Raw genomic sequence first — 20,212 nt, forward strand, 5'->3', positions numbered from 1 at the left:
TCACGCAGCTCAAATAGACAACCGAGGCCCTTTCTTCTTTTTTAGGTTTTTTTTTTTTTTTTAATATACAAAAATACAGAGTTCTTCCACGCTCGCCCCAGCCTGAGGCTGCCTGCAGCAGACCCCTCGTGTCCTCCCTCAGGAGGCTCTGGTGCCGCAGCCCCACACAGGTCTGGCCCTGCACCCAGCAGAGCCCAGGCACAGGCTGGAGCTGCCCCGGCAGCCCTCACAGGGCCAGGGTGACATCCCCCACCACGCCGCCCCGTGTCCTGAGCCTGCAGGCGCCCAGCACCCCCCAGCTCTGCCCCTCGCTGAGCTCAGCCCGATCCACATCCACCCACCACCGCCACAGCTGCCTATGGCAGGTGTAACAGGCTGCCCAGCTACAGGTACTGCAATGTTAGGTGCTCACAAGCTTGACCCGTCCTTCAGAGCTGTCAACCAGAGGTCAACCTGCTGACTGCGCTGTCCATAACTTTTAAAACCTGCTCACTCCTTTCCAAGCAGAAATCCCATGTCCACACTGCCTTAGCCCAGGCAGGTGAGCCCCAGGCTAGCAGAGAGTGTCCAGACCTCAGTGGGAAGGGTGCTGGCAGGTCCACGTGTACAGCAGCTCAGTCAAGCAGCTCTGGTCAGAGAAGTCCTAGGGCTCCAGCCTTCTTCTGATCTCATCAACAAGCTTTTCTCTTGGGATATCAACCTACAAAGCAAATGGAAAGGAAGAGGTAGCAGCACTGAAACCCTGGCCTCAAGGACTTGCTGCGGACACTGACACAGTTGGTGCTGGTTTTCTGGAGCAGATCTGTGCTGCAGCTCCCCAGAGGAACAACAGCACTGGGGGATAACCCAGAGCCTTTCGGTAACTGCTAGATTTTGGAAGCGTTTTTGAAATCTGGCATAAAAAAGCATTCTCACCTCCTCTCTTGTTGCGACATCTCGCAGCTTGACAACTCCATCTGTCAGCTCCTGCTCCCCTACAATGGCAGCGAGGGGGATCCCCGTGTCCTCACAATACTGCAGCTGCTTCAGCAGTTTAGGATCCTTCCTGTACAGCATCTCTGCCTAGAAGGAGCAGAGAAGGTGAATCATTAGTGCAAAATTTGCTCTGATGGATCCTGGAACAGAACAGCCAGCACCAAAACCCCACAGAAAACTCTGCCTCATCACTCCTGCAATGAGTGGTTCCCTTTAGTGCTCTCAGCTCTCTCCTCAGATCTCTGCCTGCTACATCTCAGACAGCCTTGAAGAGACACACGAGTGGCGCTGTTCTCACTGTTGCAGCTCCCTCAGGCTCTCCCTCCCGCACCCCTACCAGTGCTAAGCCCACGTCCTTTACCTTGATCCCTGCGTCCCACAGCTCAGAGATGAGCTTCAGCCTCGCAGCGAGCAAGTGTTTGTGGGGTGTAGCCACCAGCACTTGTGTCTCAGTCGTTCGAATCTTCTCCCCGGAAGCCTGCGGGGACAGACACGCTCGAGGGAGTGATGGGCTCTGAGGGAACCTGCAGCTCATCTACTCGTGTCTTCAGACCTTAACCTGGCTCCCCACAACACACACACACACACTTACAAGCTAACTGTCACCCTTCAGTGGCTGTTACCGAGCAAGGACAACCTTCCAGAAGCAAAACATGTGCACACGTAAGACAGCCTGGCCAAGGGCAATGAGTCCCCCAGAGAATCTGCATTCTGACATGCTACTTAATCGTCTGCTGCTGTTCCCATGGGATCTTGCCCTTCCTTCCTCCCTCTCAGATGGGACCTGGACAGCTTTCTAATGTCTCCTTTGATTCTTCAGCTACAAACACATTGCTTCAGCTCTACTTGCTATGAATCCCAAACTCAGAACTAAATGCAGAGTGACGTATTTCCTCACAGGCTTTCCTAGGGCGCTCGTTACAGAACAAGTGCCACAGCTGTTACTGAATTAATCTCTTCACAATCCCCAGCACAGAAAACTTCACAGGCAGGAGACAAGAGCAAAGTCACTCAGGAGAAGAGTTCTGAGCCAGGACCAGAGCTCAGGGCCCATCTCTGATGTGTCCTTGGCAGCTGCTACAAAATGCTGCATTCAGCTGCCCACAACTGCATCCTGTTGGGCTGCAGAACAGGGCTCTATCTTCTGTGCACAGACATTCCAGCAGGAGGGGACCCATCTTCTCCACCCAAATCCCATCCTCCTGAATCCTGTGGAGCTGTAGAGCTCTGCAGCAAATGACAGACACGTCCTAGAGCCTTCCCCGTGTCACGCACCACCCACCTTCACTTTCTGCTCCAGGATGGAGAAGATCCGCTCGATGCCAATGCTGACCCCCACACAGGGCACCTTCCGACCCTTGGGATCAAACATCCCCACCAGCTCGTCGTAGCGGCCACCTCCGGCCACACTCCCGACGCTGACGGGCTCCTCCATATGGTCGTTCTCCTGCTGCAGCAGCACGGCCTCAAAGATCACCCCCGTGTAATAGTCCAGACCCCGCGCCAGGCTCAGGTCGAAGGAGATCTGCAGGACATGGGGAAGCCCCTCACCGGGTGCACTCAGGGGCCACGAAGGCAGCTCCCTCCTGCTCCCACACTCCTCACCTTCCCTGCGATGCCAAACAGGGTCAGGTACTCAAACAGCAGCTTCATGTCCCCCAGCCCCTCCTTGGCCAGCTTGTTCTGGGACAACTTTGGGTCCTGGAGGAGCCGCTCGACCAGGTCCAGCCCACCTGTGAGAAGGAGCCGTGTTGGTGCCTCACAACCCTCTGGCGCTGGCTCTGCCCGGCTCAGGGGAACAAGGCCAAGGGCTGGACCCCACTGTGCTCACCGTTCAGCTGGACGTACTCCCCGATGCGATCCGCAGCCTCGGGAGAGAGCCCCTTCTCTCCCACCATCTCGCTCCTCACTTCTTTCCACGGCATCTGCAAGGAGAAACCAGAACCTCTGCCGCTGCAGCCGCTCCCAGTAGCTGCTCTCAGCATCCACTGTCTCCACCAGCCCATGTATTAACAACACGTGTGGGAAGACAGCAATCAGCAATCTCACTAACAATTCACCTCTCTCTCACAGGAATTGTTAACAGAAACCACCAGAAATCCAGGGATCTATTCTTAACCACACCCAAGAGCTCCCCAAATCCTTTACAAACACCCATGGCTCAGCTGCTGTGAACCCCTTTCTGATGAGAACAGCCACAACACTATGTAGCCTGAAACATCTGCCCCTCAGACTGGCCACGATCTCGCTACAAGCACAACCCTTACCTTGTCCAGCTTGTCTATGGTAGAGCACGTGGATATGAACTTGCTCTCCGGGATGCCGCAGACGGCAACCACACCATTCAGAATCCGTCGGTCATTGACCTGAGGTGGGAGAGGCACACTTGGAATCACAGAATGGTTTGGGTTGGAAGGGACCTTCCCAGCTCCCCCAGTGCCACCCCTGCCATGAGCAGGGACATCTTCACCAGCTCAAGTTGCTCAGAAGCCCGTCCAGCCTGGCCTGGGATGTCTCCAGGGATGGTTCATCCACCACCTCTCTGGGCAACCTGGGCCAGGCTCTCACCACCCTCAGGGGCAACAATTTCTTTTTCATGTCCAGCCTGAATCTCCCCTTCTTTAGTTTAAAACCATCACCCTTTGTCCTACCACAACCAGGCCCTGCTCAAGAGTCTACCCCCACCTCTACCTCAGGGGAGATCCCCCTTGCCATTTCTTCCTGCACCAGCAGTGCAGGCAGTTGCAGCTGCGGGTGTTTCCTCTGGACATTTCACTGGCACCTCAACCCGCCAGGAGGGGAAAGCACAGAGGAGGAAAACCACGCAGCTCTGGTCTCACCTTAATGAGAAAGTCCCCGAGCTGCAGGTCACTCAGGATCTCGTGCACGATCTTCAGGCACTCGGCGTCAGGAATCATCGGGTCAAACTGCCCAGCAATGTCAAAGTCCTGGGGGCAGAAGAAGCAGAAGTGGCTCCTTGCCCAGGTGAGACACCTTGACTCCACCAAGCAGCCCCACAGCAGCCAAAGGCAAACCAGCCGGTAAAACCCACGCCAGTCCCTGTGCTGTCTTGGCCCCTCGCACGACAGCCACCACAACACTCACGCACTGGTAGAACTCCCTGTAGCGGCCCCGGGTGGTGGCCGGGTTGTCCCGCCTGTAGACCTTGGCGATGTGGTAGCGTTTCATGTTGGTGATCTTGTTCATGGCCAAATAGCGAGCGAAGGGCACCTGAGGCCAAGGAGTTAAGGACGGGAACATGGAATTCCCCTGAGCTACACAAAGCTGAACTGCACCGCTCCCATCTGCCTCCTGCTGTGCAAACTGGTCTCTGATCTCCAGGGGGCATCAGCCAGGGCTGAGGATGAGTGCGGTGAACTGCTCAGAGCTCCACCAACACCAGGACAACTCCATTTCCTTCTCCTGAACCACAGTGTGTCAGTGTCTCATGTACACACACCTTACCAGCTCATTTTACCCTCTCACAGTGCGATCAAGAGAGAATTCAACGTATACCACAGACGTACAAACATGCAGAGGGGACCTTTTCAGGGAGACATGAAGGTGGAGAAGGCTCTGGAGGAACACCTGCTTTGTACCTGCAGCACACAGCCCCTGGGGCACTAAACAGTGGGCTGAGCAGGACAGAAGCACAGAGCTGGGGACTATAACTGGGAGGAGGTAACATCAGTATGGTGGAGCATAATGGTGCATGTCACAGACTGTGGAAAACCAGGGAGCTTTGCTGTGGGGTGGTTTGAGGTGGCGTGTCCACTGCTCATGGGAAAGGGAGCTCCTGTCACCCCTACGAGACCACCTGTCAGGGCCCAGGTGACCCAACCAGGGCAGCAGTGCCCTTGCTCTGTCCCCGTCCCCTCCACGGGCGCAGGATACGGTCAGGTCGTAGCGCAGGGCCAGCAGTTCTCCCCCCTGGTCCTGCAGCTCGTAGATGAGCTTCGCCTCCTCCCCGTACTTCCCCACCAGCGTCTCCTGGGGAGAGGGGACGGGGCTGGGGGGGCAGCCAAGGAGCTGTGTCCCCATCCCCTCTGGGGTGGCTCTGAGGTGCAGGGAGCCTGTCACCCCCAAACCCCACAAGTGAAGCAGAGAGGGGAACAGGACACACACCCCCGAGTCCCCTTTGGCACAAGAGGGTCCAGGGCCCCATCCCCCCACACAAGGGGCTCCCTCAGCTGTGTCCCTCCAGTCCCGTCCCAAACCTGCCCTTTAGCCCCTGGAAATGGGGTGCTCCCCAGTCCCACAGAAGGAGGGGACCCCCGGGGGCAGAGGGGCCGCACAGCCCCGGGGTCACCCACACTTCAGGGGGAAACAGGGGGTCCCAGCGCCGCCTCACCCGCAGCTCCAGCACGGGGGTGTCGATGGCGGCCGCACCGTGCCGCTTGAAACAGGTCACCACGGCGGCGAGGAGCCGGTCGCGGAGCACCATGTGGGCGGGGGGATGGTCGCGGGTGCCCTGGCCCGGGACGGAGAGCGGCCGTCAGCGGCAGGAGCGGGGGAAGCAGCGCCCGGTCAGCGCCGGCGCGGCCCCCGCTCCTCCGTTACCTTGGGCGTCTTCAGGACCAGGCCCTGGGACGGGAGGCCGCGCTCCCCGAGCGGTCCCGGCCCGGCCCTGCAGACGCTGCCCCGGGTCCCGGAGCAGCGCGGGCCCGCCAGGAGGCGCCCGGCGGCGACAAGCGGCCCCAGCCGCAGCATGGCCGGTCCGGGAACCCGGAAGCGGCCGGGCCACATGACCGCCCCCCTCTGCGGCGCTCTAGGCCAGAGCGCGGGCGCTCGTTGGTGCTCGGGCGGACTACCCCGCTTTACGGCCCGGGCAACCACCGCGCGACAGTTTGCGTTTCCTTGTCGCTCGCACCCTCACCATGGCGTCGGGCAGCGGGGTAGGTGTGGGCAGCGGGGCGGGGGCGGCGGGGCCGCGCTCTCGTTCTCTCCCTTGCCCAGTAACCCCTGGGCTGTGCCGGCGGCGGGGTCGAGGCCGCTCGGGAGGAGCAGGCGGCGCCAGGGCCGTCCCGCCCGTTCGGGCCGCGCTCGGGCCTGCAGCCCGCCCGGGGGGTGACGGGCCGCGGCGGGGCCGGGGCTGGTGCGGAGGCCCCGTCTCTGCTTTGCACCCCGCGGTGCTCGCTGTGCGGGGGTATCGGGAGATTCGGGTCCCCCGCAGAGGCCTTGATGCCTTCAGGGCTCGGAGGAGGGCGAGCCCCCCGCCCCGATCTTCCCGTTGCCGCCGGGCGGTGTGCGGGGATCCAGCCCCGGGTGGGGGTGCCCACCAGCCTTCAGCCCATCCCGGGGCCTCCTGGCGCTGGGCCATGGTGGAGGCAGCTCCTGCTGTTCCCCCTCTTTTCCTGCCCGTCCCTCTGGCTTCCCCGGGGCAGTGCTGCCCATTTCCTGGCTCTGCTGGAACTGCTGCTGCTGTCTGCCCTGCATGGAGAAACTGCTTTTTCTGTACCTGCGATTCATAAATCGTAGAATCCCAGAATGTCAGGGGTTGGAAGGGACCTGGAAAGCTCATCCAGTGCAATCCCCCCGCCGGAGCAGGAACACCCAGCTGAGGTTCCACAGGAAGGTGTCCAGGCGGGTTTGAAAGTCTGCAGAGAAGGAGACTCCACAACCTCCCTGGGCAGCCTGCGCCAGGCTCTGGCACCCTCACCATGAACAAGTTTCTTCTCATATTTCAGTGGAAACTCCTGTGTTCCAGTTTGTACCTGTTGCCCCTTGTCTGATTCTAGTGGTGTTGGTGGATTTGTGCAGCGTAGCAGTGAGCTCTGGCTGCCTTCATGGATCCCGCAGGATCTGGTGTTGGGAATGCCGAGATGGGATGGGTGAGGTGGGTGCTACTGGAGTGCTGGAGCAGTTCAGACACCTCAGGTGACACCCCAGAGAGTTGTCATCTCCACAGGGGCTGTGCTTTTCTGTGTTGTCAGCCACTTTTCCCTTCTCTTGAAGCCACTGGCTGAGGAGCCGCGAGGGAGGTCAGGGAGTGGGATGTCTGCCCGCCATGACATGAGGCCCCGGGTTCATTTGTGTCTGTGTCCTGTTAGACTGAGTTGAGACTTATCTTGTAGTCTTTGATGCTGATAGTGGCAAGTTGTTCCTTGTCCACCTCCACAGGGAGCAGGAGGCTTTGGGGCACTTCTGCTTTTTAATTGTTACTTATTTGGGAAATACTCTCTGTCACCCAAAGCAGTTCTTAGATAAAGATTTTAGGGCTTGCAGCCACCCTTGCCTCCACCAGACCAGTTCAAAAAAGTTCCTTTGGATCATGTCTAGCCAAAATCTTGTTTGGGGTTTAATTTCTTTTTAATTTCTTTTCCTGTGCCTGGAGGAGGGAGATTGGTAAAAGATCTGCAAAAGACTCTTTCCCTTTTATTACAAGCGGAGAATGAAGCAGCAAGTAAATTGCCTCCTCTCCGGGCTCCCCCCAGCTATGATTTGTGATCGTGCGCTGGTGTGCAGGATAGTCTAGATTCTGGAAAATACCCCCAAACATTAATTTACACTCCGTGATATTTTCTTTTCTTTTGCTCAGGGTGGTTAATAAAACCTGTTATGACATGCTTAAAGTGCTTAAGAAACTCTGGGAATAAATGAGAATTTTTCTGCGCCTCCCTAAGGCATTTTCATTCCTATCAGCAGTTGTTCGTTCCATTTGAAGGATTGCCCAAGGAGAAAACCTTAAATGACTGTGCTGCTGCTGCTGTGGCTTCAAATGAGATTTATTTCCTTTGGATTGTGATTGGATTCTTGATTTGGCTGAACGGAGGAGGCAGTGTGGGGGGGTCTTTCAGTCCTGGAGGTGTTTTAAAATACATCCATCCTTTTTTAATATGAAGCTGAGAGCCTCTCACTGCCGTGCCAAGAGAAATGCAGCTTTCTGACCCAACGGGAGTTCTCTTCTCTAGAAAATAAAGAAGTGTCAGAGTTATGACCGTAACTGTTATGGGGTGCACATGGGGAAGCCTCAGGGAAGAGGCTGTGCTGGTTTGGTGAGGCTGGACTAGCATGGAAATGGGATTCTTGTCCAGTCACTTCTGCCCTCAGTGCTGGTGATTAGGTAAAAATCCCCCTCAAAAGAGCAGTTTTGGTTTTCCATAGTGCCGGCTTCACCTGAATTGGGCTTCTCTTCCCATGACCTGTCCTGTCACTGCTCCACAGGACTCTGGGGAGCTGGGGCAGGACCAGGCGGTTCCCCTGGTGTCTCCACACCCTGCTGTGACAGGTGGACATTTCAGAGATGTTTCTGGTTTGTTTGTACCCATCACACTTGTAAAACTCGTACTGGTTCCTGTGATTCTGCAGCAAACTCAGCGCTTTCGTTCCTGTAACGTGCAGACGTGTGGCCGATCTCTGCGGGAGCCGGTGTGCGCAGCCTTCTGAACTCCCACGTTTTTCAGTCAAACTCTTTGTAGCTCGTGTTGTGTTTCACGGCTTACTCATCCCATATTTGCAGCTTGGGTTTAATTGCTGTTTGGAAAGGGGGTGTGTGACCTGCTAGCACCTGGAGTACGTTCGTCAGGTGGTACTTCTGAGGTCTCAGGTCAATCGGTTTAAATCCCGTTTCTGTCTGGTTTTCAGAGCAAAATCCTGGCTGATCATCTCAGGAGCCGTTGAGATTAACTTGTTACTTTTCTCGGTGCTTTGAAATCCTTCTAGAATAAGTAGATATGTGCATGCTCTGTCATTCTCTTAAGCTACATCCTTAATTCCTAGATATGAAAACAGGACATGGGGGTATAACGTAGTGTCCTTAATTTACTGCTGTGGCTGCACAGGCCAAGCAATTCCACCTCTTTTCCCAATCTCCCTTCAGAGCTACTCAAACTGATGATATACACTTTGTTTCCTCCTCAGACTAAGAACTTTGACTTCCGCCGAAAGTGGGACAAAGATGAATACGAGAAACTTGCAGAGAAGCGGCTCACGGAAGAGAGAGAAAAGAAAGATGGTGCGTAGTGCCTGGCAGGGAGTCACCCCAGCCCTTTGTGTTTGAGAGGGACAGAGCGGCTGGAAGTGAAATCGGAGGGAAGCAGCAGCAGTTCAGGGCTGCCTTGCTCCCATCCTTTTTTCTCTGCCTCCCACTGAATATATTTTTTGACGAAAGTTATGACTGAGAACCTTTGCCTCTGTCTGCCTGTTCCTTGGGGAGGGAGAGGAACAATCAGCCCCTGGAAACAAGATCTCAGAATATGACCCAAGTCAGAGCTGGAGAAACCTCAGGGGTCCATTTGCTTCAAATAGGAACCAGGAAATAGTGAGGAGGAAATGATCTTTTACAGATTAAAAAAAAAAAAAAAGTAATTTCTGCATGAATCAAGTAGTCCCAGATTCCCAGCAGGCCCCTTTTCATCAAGGGCACCGTGAAATCTGGCATGTCAAGCTTGACTTTTTCTGATAAACACTTGGTTTTGTGTGTATGTTCTAGGCAAACCAGCTCAGCCTGTCAAAAGGGAACTTCTGCGGCACCGAGACTACAAAGTGGACCTGGAATCGAAGCTGGGGAAAACCATCGTCATCACCAAAACCACCCCACAGTCAGAGATGGGCGGGTAGGTCGAGGTGGTTTTGTTGCAGTCCCAGGGCTGTGCTGGTCAGGCACAGGACCCTGAGCCCTTACAGGGATCCCCTCCTGGGTTTGAAGGTGGTGCTGCCTGGTGTTACAGCTGAACGGGATCTTTGGGTTGATGTGTGGAAGAACCACAGCAGGATGAGTCCCTCCCAGCATTATTATGTGACACCAACGTTGCTCTGTGCGCCCGTAGCACCGACCACAAGCAAGACCCTGTCTGCTGGTGATCTGAGTTTCTGATTTGGATTTCTGTGCCCTGGGAAGGGGAGAAAGACCCACCTACCTGTCCCTAGGAATGGTATTAGGTTGTGGCAAAACTAACTGCAGTTTTGGACCGTGAATTTTAAATCATTATAAGTAGTCTTGGACACATCTTCATTATGCCATTATGCTCCTCAGCTTCAAGGCTCTCGTGTCCCTTGCGAAACTTCTTGACCCACCACTGCACTGTACGTTTGTTAACAGTTCCTGGGCCAAAGTGTTGTTGATGTTACGAGTTGTCTTTGCTAATTTATGACCCATTTTGAATTCAAATAAGAAAATCACTCAAATTTGCTTTTAGTCTAGTATCATTTCCATAGTCTAAACTAAATGTAAAATGAATAAGTCAGTAGCAAAAGACCATAAAGTGAGAAAATCCATGACTGATGGATCACAGATCAGCTGATGGTTTGGTTTCTGCCATCTGTTTGTGTCAGTACCTCCAGTGTAACCTGGGCAGCACTGGCAGTCTGGCCTGTGCCCTGCACATTCCCATTCCCTGGGGCTCTCTGATGAAAGTCTCTTGCCCGGGAGAAAGGAGCTGTGTCACAAGCGAGGTGCAGATTTCACACTGTAGGTTGTTTTGAAGAGTTGTGAGATGAAGTGATCTTATGCTTTGGAGTTATTGTTTTCTCTCTCCTGCCAGGTATTACTGCAACGTCTGTGACTGCGTGGTGAAAGACTCCATTAACTTCCTGGATCACATCAATGGCAAAAAGCGTAAGGATAATTTTTGTACCTTAGAATTGTAGAATCATTTTGGTTGGAAAAGACTTCTAAGGTTGTCAAGTCCAACCACTATCCCAACCCTGGCGCTGCCCCATGTCCCTGAGAACCTCATCTCTGCGTCTGTTCAACCCTCCAGGGATTATGACTCCACCACTGCCCTGGGCAGCCTGTTCCAATGCCCCACAGCCCTTTGGGGAAGAAATTGTTCCCAGATCCAACCTCAACCTCCCCTGGCGCAACTTGAGGCCGTTTCCTCTGCTCCCGGCGCTTGTTCCTGGGGAGCAGAGCCCGACCCCTCTGGCTCCAAGCTCCTTTCAGGCAGTTCAGAGATCAGAAGGTCTCCCCTCAGCTCCTGTTCTCCAGCTGAAACCCCCAGGCCCCTCAGCCGCTTCCATCACACTTGTGCTCCAGCCCCTCACCAGCTCTGTTCCCTTCTCTCAACTCACTCCAGCACCTCAAGGCCTTTCTTGGGATCAGGGGCTGAAAATTGACCCCAGGATTTGAGGTTTGGCCTCCCCAGTGCCCAGCACAGGGACGGTCACTGCCCCGGGCCTGCTGGCTACATTTCTGATACAGACCAGGATGCTGGTGGCCACCTTGGCCATTATTCATTTAAACGGCCAATGACTTTTCCCAGTGAGACAGAAGTGAAAGTTTCACTAAATCTTAATGAATTATCAATTCCAAGCTGGTCCCTGAGCTCCAGGGTATGATCAGCATTTACATGGCTGTGGTTTGCTGAGGATGAGCAGAGACCAGAGTGGGACAGTTAGACCCTGGAGCTGGGTCCACCAGTGTGGTCCTGCATGTGTCTCTGGTTCTTCTCTCTGTTCCCCAAGATAAAGACAAGAGATCAGAGTTCCCAATTAATCAGTCTGTTCCCTTCCTGTGTTTAACTTGGAAAAGAGGGCTGTACCTTAATTGAATTGGCTCCCATTTCACAACTGGGCATTGCTTCTCCTCAAGATGTTCAGAGAGCAGGGAAGTGGAAAAAGTAAAGGAGCAACAGGATGTGCTGACACACTCTTGGCACATTGTTCGGCTCCTCAAAGTGATTCTTGGCTCCCCGTGGAAGTCAACAAATGGCCCCTTCACCAGAAGGCGGTGATGTGTGTGACCCCAAGCTGCACACTTGGCTGCTTGAACCTTTGAGAAATGGGATTTCAGCAGAGAAGCTGAGGGCCAGTTTTCTGTAGCTGTGGGAATAAAACCCAGTGTGCTAAAGCCCTGTGCTTTGATGTGAATGGGAGGAGGACACTGAAGTGCTTTGATGTGTTGGGAAATTAGCAATAAGTCCTTATGAGAGAATCTGAAGTAAAAAATCCTGGCATGACTTTGTGTAGGCCTGAGATGAAGGGCTGAACTGGGGTTGGTGACTTCAGCCGCTCCTCATACAACTTCCCCTCCAAGCCCTTCACCAACTTTGTGGCCTCTTGTGGACACTCTCCAATAGCTTTGTGTCCTTTTTCTCCTGTGTCCCCAGCCCTGCACACAGTGAATGCTCCAGGTGAGGCCACCCCAGCACAGAGCAGAGCAGGACAATCCCCCCCGCCACCTGGCTGGCCGTGCTGTGCTGGGTGCACCAGGACACGGGTCCCTCTTGGCTCCAGGGACACTGTTGGCTCATGTTCAACTTGCTGTCAACCAGAACCCCCAGATCCCTCTCCGTGGAGCTGCTCTTGGGCCTCTCGTTCCCCGATGGACGATGCTGCTCCCTGTGCTGTCAGTGGGGGATGGCCCGTGAGCCGGTGCGGTCAGGTTAGGCTGGAGCTCCGAGCCTGAGAGCGTACAACCTTGACCCTGAGCGTAGTCTGGCCTGAAGTTGCTTTGAGGAGAGGAGTGAGAGGCTGGAAGGGGCAGCTGTGCTGAGAAATTTAAATTGGGATCAAGGACAATGTGCAGACCCTCAAAAGCCACGAGTGTTGCCAAGCATGACAGATTCCACTCCTGTTTTCTAGACCAGAGAAATCTGGGCATGTCCATGCGGGTGGAGCGCTCCACACTTGACCAGGTGAAGAAACGCTTTGAGGTGAACAAGAAGAAGATGGAGGAGAAGCAGAAGGACTATGACTTCGAGGAGAGGATGAAGGAGCTCCGTGAGGAGGTGAGACTGGGGAACCACCAACAAAGCAATTCCCCCTATGAACTGTTTTGTGAGGAGATGAAGCCAAGTTCCTAATCTTGTTCCACAGAAGCCGTTCTTGATAGCATAGGCTTCTTTGCTGCTGTGAGTGGGGGTTGTTTCTTTGTTCTTTGCTTTTTAAGAAGTTTGCTGCTGCTGCCATAGAAACCTTTTTCCCCCTCTTCCTGTGTGAGAATAACTTCTGGTGCTTCAGGTTTCCCCTGAGAGTGCCACAAGCCTGACAGTGCACCCACGTTTCGTGTCCCGTCATGTTTGAACTCGTGTGCTCTGCGAAGCAGATCTATATCCTTGTCCCTTCCATAGTTCTTGGGATTGCTGGGATCCTTCTCCACATGGCACGTTGCTTGCGGGTGGGCTCCCCGAGAGGGGGAAGGCTTTGTGAGTGGTGAGATGTGTGTGGAGGCAGCGAGAGACAGGAGATTCCTCTCAATCCTGGGCTCAGGCATCAGCTCCCTGGCATGAAGATCAAGTTTATTTGAAAACCTGACAAAGTTATGACAGTTGAGGAGCTTCTGTGGATGCTTCTTCTCCATCAGCAGTCAGATACCAACCAAATGTTAAAAATCACTGCTCGTTTGAGTCTCCCTTCCCAAGCCCAATCTTTGTGTCACCACAGGGTGCTCTGGTGGGGTGCACACAGAGCAGACCTGTGCTCCACTCTCGAGTGGCCTTTGGTGCTGCTGAACCTGGTCTGTCTGGGGGAGGTAGGAGGCAGGTACCTCAGCAGTGCTGAGGGTTGAAAAGCTGCTGCCAATCCACACGTGGCAACAAATAAATCAGCAGCAGCTTTCGGTGTAGCTGTCTGCAGGGCACGGCTGTCTGCAGCGGCTGCGGCTGGTGATGGGGACGGCAGGAGCGGCTGCTGAGTTGGGAGCCGGAGCCCTGGTTCTGCGTTGCCCGGTACAAGGCTGGCGCTGTTCCAGGGCTTGTGATCCTCGCAGAGCAAAATGCTTTGATTAGAGCAGCACAAACACTTTGATGCCAAAACCCCCCCGAGCCGCTGAGAGCTTCAGCTTCTGTTCCAGTGAGCAGCTGTCGCTCTGCCAGGCTGAGAGCCAACAGGCGGTGACATTCGGCACCGCAGCCGCTGGAACGGGGCGTCGTACAAGCGAAAGGCTCTTGCTTAAAAAACAGCTTCCTGTTGCCTCAGTGTTGATTCCAGACAAAACTTCGGACATTTGTTCAGAAGAGAGTGTTTCATAACACCTCTTTTTGGCTACATCTTGTGCGTGGGACTCCCCTCGCGGGCTGGTCGGTGGGGTGGGAAAACCCCTGGAAGGTGCAGGCCAGGTTTCTGCTGGCTGCTTTCATAGAATCACAGAATTGTGTAGGTTGGTAAAGACCCTTAAGATCGTTGAGTCCAACATTTACCCCATCCCTGACACTGACTCATGTCCCTGAGAACCTCATCTCCATGTCTGTTCAACCCCTCCAGGGATGGTGACTCCAGTACTGCCCTGGGCAGCCTGTTCCAATGCCCCACAGCCCTCTGGGGAAGAAATTGTTCCCCAGATCCAACCTCAACCTCCCCTGCCACAACTTGAGGTCTTTTCCTCAGACACAACTTGGGTGCAGTTGGTAGGACCTGGGTTAACTGTGCAGTGCTTGGTGTCTCAAAAGCTTCCTCAGCTCAGCAGACTGAAATGATTTTGCTGTTCTGTCCCTTGCTGCAGGAGGAGAAGGCCAAAGCCTACAAGAAGGAGAAACAGAGAGAGAAGAAAAGGCGGGCAGAGGAAGATTTGACATTTGAAGAGGATGACGAAATGGCAGCCGTGATGGGTTTCTCGGGTTTTGGCTCAACCAAAAAGAATCACTGAGCAGCTCTGGACTCTCCTCTTTCTTGAAACAGATTGTTTTTACCCAGGGGACTCTGGATAACTCTTAACAGACTTGATTGAGGACTTGTATGTAAATCTCCCAGTAGAGGTTGACTGGAGGAGTTGAAAAGCGATTCCATGCTCTACCTGCGCTGCAGAACAAGCTCCACCTGTCATTAGCTTCCTTTCTCCTTGTGTCCTAGATCCGGCTGCTCCTCACTGCTCCATGGTCCTGCACACGCAGGGAACTGCTCTGCTGGGTACGTTTTTGTGTCAGTGAAGTGCAACAGTTCTGTACAGATGGCCTGGTTCAGGATGCGTCTGGTTGTTCCGGGCCCTAGTTTGTTCTAGTTATCAGCAAGGCTGCGTGTTTGAGACGCAGGGAGCGATTCCGTTGCTTTTTTGGATCGTGTAGGTGAGGGAAATGTGCCGCAGCGAGTGGTGCTGAGCGGCACAACCTGCATCGTTACAGCTTGTGCTGAGCAGAGCTGGTGGCTGCATGGAGTCGGGGTCACTGAAACTTTCCTGTGTGTTTTATCTGCAAGGGATCCTGCCCTGCTTTTCTCAGTGTTTCGTCCCATCACTTTGATATCTTTAAGGCCAGGGAGAAATTCCTCCCCGTGACTGATCTAGGATAGAGCGAATGAAAGAAAGGTGTGTACAATTCACCAGAAATAAATGGATCGTTTTAATGGGTCCTTTGGTGGGAGTTTGATTATTTCATTGTCTCCAGAGCTGCTGTTTCTCTCCAAGAAGAGCTGCTGGTGTTTGTCAGGCTGCACGGTGGCCTTGTTGGGACCTTGATGGAGCAGAGGCAAGGCTTGTCACCCCCTCTCTCTCTGCTCAGCTCCCCTGTGCAGGCACTTGCCACCATTCCTGGCTTTTTAAAGGAATTTTGGAGATGGGTGTAAGAACATGGAGGAGAAGGGAGGACGGGACTGGGACCTGTGTTTCCATGAGCCCATCCAAGAGCAGGCTGTGCCGCGGTCCAGACTTTACCAGCCTTTTCCTGTCTGCTGGTATCAGCGTCTTGTCACCTCTGCCCTCCCCTAAATCCACTTCATTCCTACTTTTATTTACCTCGCTCAAACCTTGTGCGACTCATTTCCCTCTACAGCGAGGATTTATATTTCGCGTGGCTGAGTTTTCGTAGCTCGGTTTCACTCTCCTCTCTCTTTTTATGTATATTGATGAGATCCTTGCTCTTGCCCTTCTCTGTACTCATACAAATCTTCCGACCCGGGGAAGGCTGCAGTGTGTTTCGCCTGCTCGTTCTAATACATCTAGAACAAATCCTGTAATGCTTTGCTGCTGTTTTAATTCCTTAATCTTAGACCGCTGACAGCTTCATTGCCTCGGGTCTTTCCGCTTCAATTCAGATTATAATCCCCGTTGAAGATGCTATTGAAATGATATAGAGCCAGTCAGAGACAACTGTCCTTGGAGGTTTGACCCTTTTAACTCGGCACTGCTTTGACTTCGGCGAGCGCTTTCTGAACGCGCGAGCCGGGATGCGACTTTCATTCCAGCCACGTACCTAACGCTGTTCAGGCTGCAGCATGTGGCTCCGGCTGAATGGGAGAAAGGAGACGCTTGTGCCTTTGTGCCCTCGGGGGTGCGAGAGGGATGCTGCGGCGGTTTCATACGCATTAAAAGTTTAGGACGTTTCAGAGAAGATTTAGCAGCAGCCATTTTATCCCAGCCACCAGCTCTACAGGCAGCCAAACCCTCACCACAGCCTGAATTTGGTTTGTGGGGTGGGAGAGGACTCTCATTAATGAGATTCCTCTTTGGTAAAAACCCCATTGTACCCACACTCCATCCCGAGGCCACTGGCGCCCTCTGGGCCGCAGCCCCAGTGTCCCAGCGCTGCGGTTGCCTGGTCCCAGCACCGGGGCTGCTGGAGCCGGGGGAGCCGGGCTCTTTGTCTCAGCAGCTCGCTGGGAGCACTGGGGTGTGCGGCAGCAGATACAAGCTCTCGCTGGATTCCCAGCAGCGGGAGCTGCCTCTAGCCAAGGATGAAAAGCTGGTTTCATGGGAGGAAATAATATTTAGAGAAGAGACAGATAACATTCCCTATGCCTGCTGGATTAACCCTTTGCTTCCCCCAACGCTGAAGCAGTGATTCTCAGTGACTTCCTCAGCACTTGCTAAGGATTGTGTTGGATGTGCCCATGGGGGTCAGGCTTTGGGGTTTAATTAGGGAGGAAGGATTTTAATTAGGGAGAGAGGCTGCAGCTTGGCAGCTCTTCCTCCCTACATCCACCACCAGCAAACAGGGCCGGGCGCTATGTGCTGGCTGCAGCCCCTTTACCTGCAGCTCTTCCACAGGTGGGATCAGGTGGAGTAAAGAACACATCTCTCATGGTTCCCACGTCCAGGCTGGAGTGTCCTGCCTAGTCTCGCTGTGAAAGTGTTTAGAGGTGCCTGGAGCCAGCTCGGTGCTCGTTCTCGGTGCTTGGGCAGAGGGTGTGAGGCTCTGCTCTGGCTGTGCAGACCGGTGGGGAGGATCTCCCGGTTCAGCAGACCTGCCTGCAGCCCAACCAGGCTGGGGACTGCGCTCAGCTGAGCTGGACTGTTACAGCTCCATCCTGTTAAATATTGATGGCGTTGCTGGAGAAGCACTGGGGCGTCACTACAGAGCCCAGGGGAAACACAAATCTGTTGTCCCCACCACATTGTCTTGCATGGGCTCACCACGGGAGTGGCGACTGAGGCGCTGGGGAGGAGCTGGGCTCCACTGCCCACACTGAGAAGCTGCTTTTCCCCTTCAGAGGGGCGGGGAGGCTGTTGTGCCCTCCCCTGCTGTCCCACCTTCCTGTCACTCTCCTCAGGTCCTGCTGAGGACCAGAGCAGCAGCCACGAGATCCAGCCCAGGATTCCCACCAGCCCAGCAGAGTGACTGGGATCAGGGACCTGCAGTGATTCTGGAGGTGTCCCAGCCTGGCCCTGTGCGTTACTCTGCTTTGGGCAGCTGAATCGTTACCTGCCTCAGGGACTTCATTAGCAAAAAGACTCAGCTTTTTAGCAATTTACACCAGTTTTACACCCAGCCCTCCCAAAGCAGAGGTTTAAGAGCTTGGCAGGAGCTCCAGTCCTCCCACTGCTCAGGCCATGAGCTATTGCTGCCCCAGTTAGGCCGCCGCTCTTGCCGTTTGCCAGCATGCAGCTCAACAACTTCCATGGGCAATATCACCAGAAACCCCCTCCTGCTTCTCTTTGACCCAGTATGGTGGTGCCAGGAAGTTGTGCCACCAAACCCACGCTGCTGGGACAGGCTGTGAGGCTCCTGGCTCTGCACCCAACCTCTGCTGCAGCACCGTCCCACACAACCCCAGAGCCCCCAGCTCCATGGACACCCTGTTCACTGAGTGCCACCCCCAGTAGTCAGTGCTTGGCCCAACCTGTAGCCTGTCCTGCTTTCCTCATGGAGGGGACAAGGTGACCTCATGGGAGAGCCTGATCTGTGCAAGAAAAAAAAGTCCAACCACTGTTTGGAGCTGGTGTTCCTGCAGGAGGGAGCGGGAAGGGAGGGGATGCTGGGATAGGGGAAGGCAAGAGACTTGCGGGGGTTTGCTGGGCTGGGAGGTGTTTGCTCCCCATTCAGAGCTTTGTCTGGGAAACTTGGACACCCATTTTCCAAAAAGGGCACAGCAGGGAGCAGGGGAGACGTACAGCACAGCCATGCTTGGCCTGGAGACCTCAGCAGGTTTGGCCACTGCCCACGCAGTCCCTGCTCGGGGCTGGGCCAAGTCAAGCTACAAATGCGGCCAAGAGGCAACGAATGGTGCTCTGGAGTGTTCCAAACTGGGAGGAAGGAGATGGCCCCAGTGGCTGCCCCCACCCCATTTGGGTCTGGTGCCAGGTTGGGCTGGAGAACCATGGTTCCTGCTGGGCTCGGTGCGCAGCTCCTGAGCAAAGGGAAGATATTTCTTTGTCACAAGCAAAATAAAAAAACATCGTCATCCAGAGAACAAACAGCTCCAGGCTGGAGAGGGATCAGGGAGATGGGGAGGAGCGGGGGAGCATGGGGACAAGGCTTCCGCAGGAGGTTTTTTGGGGACTTGTGATCTGGGAGCAGATTGCTGCTGCCGGCTGCGCACCAGTGGCACCAGTTCACCCGCTCACGGGTGCCTCCCCAGGGGGCCAGGGCCGCTGTGCCGCGGGTGTGGGGACACGGTCCCTGTGCGGGGAGCTCTGATCTGCCAGGCAGCGGAAGCCCCGGGCGCTGCCGTGCCTTTGTTCCTCCTGCTCTTTCTTTTCCACCTTCAGATTTATTCTTTTCCCTCTGCTTCCAGCCTGCTGTGTGTGCAGCACTCCCCCTCCTTTCCACCCACAGCTCCTGTCTTGATTCGCCTTCCCCTCTACAAATAAGTGTTCCTTGGGCTTCTTCGCCTCCCTGCCCAGCTCCCTCCATCAGCATTGTCTCCCTGAACTTGTTCTTTTCACCCTCCCTCACCCCCTCTCCCTGGTTGCCCACAGCCCCTTCCCCTGCCCACTCATCTCCCCTTCCCTCCAGCCGCTTGGGCTCCTGTTCGCTCACTCTCTGTCTCCCCTTCTCTGACAGTTTGGGGGAAATCTGTCTGTGTCAACGCACAAATTCCATTATTTATTGGCGGAGCGGAGCGAGGTCCTACACTCGTCTGTAATTGTCTGCAGATCAAAGCGGCTGCTGATGGCAGCTTTGGCTCTCGCAGCAGAACACCACCCCCAGCTCCGCGCTCCCACCCTCCCGCGGGAGTCGGGTGCACGTCGACACCCTCGATGACTGATCTCCCAGACAGAGAGGAAAGAAGTAGGGCTGGTGGGGGAGAAAACAGAGACCCGGAGGATCTGTAGAGCTCCCGGGAGCAGATTGGGGATGTTGGGGGTGTCTCAGGGGGCCACAGAGCCCCCGGCAGAGGCCAGGAGAGAGTGGGATGGTGGAGCTGGTCCCTGTCCTGGGAATGGGGACAGAGGAATGAAGTGAAGGGGGGATAGAGAAGCAGGGAACATCCCCGTATCTGTCCAGGTCTGGAAGAACTGGACTTTCTTTTCCAGAGATGCATCCCCGGAGGTCTGGGGTGGCTCCGTAGAAGCAGATGGCTAAAAACCAGAAATGGCGACAAAGAAGAATGGGTCTTATTCTACCTTTCCCTCCTGAAACCACCAACCTAACCCAGGGATGTGGGACTTCAAAGGGAATTGCAAACACCCATTTGTTGTTCGGGCATTGATGCAAGATGTATGTGGGGTGAGGACAAGGAAACATCCACCACAATTCCCGCCCCTTGGCCTCCTCACTGGGGTCCCAACTCCAACATTTACAGCTGCTATTTAGCACATGAGAGGGAGGAGAGAGGAGAGAGGAGAGAGGAGAGAGGAGAGAGGAGAGGGGAGAGGGGAGAGGGGAGAGGGGAGAGGGGAGAGGGGAGAGGGGAGAGGGGAGAGGGGAGGGGAGGGGAGGGGAGGGGAGGAGAGGAGAGGAGAGGAGAGGAGAGGAGAGGAGAGGAGAGGAGAGGAGAGGAGAGGAGAGGAGAGGAGAGGAGAGGAGAGGAGAGGAGAGATTTCAGGATCTAAGCACAGATCATGGGGTCCTGCCAAGGGAAGCTGTCATTGTCATGTTTGGGCTGTGTTGGGGTGATGGCCCCTTCCCTGAAGCCCTTTGGGAGCTGACCAGATACTTCCTTGTGGCTTTAGGACCTTCTCATAGGAAAGAACAGGTCAGATTTC

At 54.8% G+C, this 20,212-nt stretch overlaps 2 protein-coding genes across 3 annotated transcripts; one reads left to right on the plus strand and one right to left on the minus strand.

Annotated features, from left to right (window-relative positions):
* Positions 1-41: 41 nt before the first annotated feature.
* On the minus strand, positions 42-5,699 carry LOC136107706 (histidine--tRNA ligase, cytoplasmic-like). Of its 2 annotated transcripts, XM_065848951.2 has the most exons (12): positions 5,536-5,699; positions 5,327-5,446; positions 4,870-4,965; positions 4,081-4,206; positions 3,816-3,923; positions 3,243-3,341; positions 2,807-2,900; positions 2,581-2,708; positions 2,258-2,500; positions 1,337-1,453; positions 916-1,062; positions 43-700 (listed from the first exon to the last, which is right to left on the minus strand). In XM_065848951.2, the coding sequence occupies exons 1-12, from the start codon at positions 5,683-5,685 to the stop codon at positions 644-646; spliced, it is 1,485 nt and encodes a 494-aa protein (XP_065705023.1). In that variant the 5' UTR covers positions 5,686-5,699; the 3' UTR covers positions 43-643. The 2 variants fall into 2 exon arrangements, with proteins under 2 accessions (XP_065705024.1, XP_065705023.1); XM_065848952.2 differs by lacking the exons at positions 4,081-4,206; positions 4,870-4,965 and having other exon boundaries at positions 42-700.
* Positions 5,700-5,763: 64 nt separating this feature from the next.
* ZMAT2 (zinc finger matrin-type 2) lies at positions 5,764-15,196 on the plus strand. Its single transcript, XM_065849010.2, has 6 exons — positions 5,764-5,870; positions 8,836-8,929; positions 9,407-9,530; positions 10,458-10,531; positions 12,499-12,644; positions 14,357-15,196. The coding sequence occupies exons 1-6, from the start codon at positions 5,853-5,855 to the stop codon at positions 14,498-14,500; spliced, it is 600 nt and encodes a 199-aa protein (XP_065705082.1). The 5' UTR covers positions 5,764-5,852; the 3' UTR covers positions 14,501-15,196.
* The last annotated feature ends 5,016 nt before the right edge of the window (positions 15,197-20,212 follow it).

The sequence above is a fragment of the Patagioenas fasciata genome, chromosome 14 (genome assembly GCF_037038585.1).
Source record: "Patagioenas fasciata isolate bPatFas1 chromosome 14, bPatFas1.hap1, whole genome shotgun sequence".
In the NCBI taxonomy this organism is placed as follows: Eukaryota; Metazoa; Chordata; class Aves; order Columbiformes; family Columbidae; genus Patagioenas; species Patagioenas fasciata.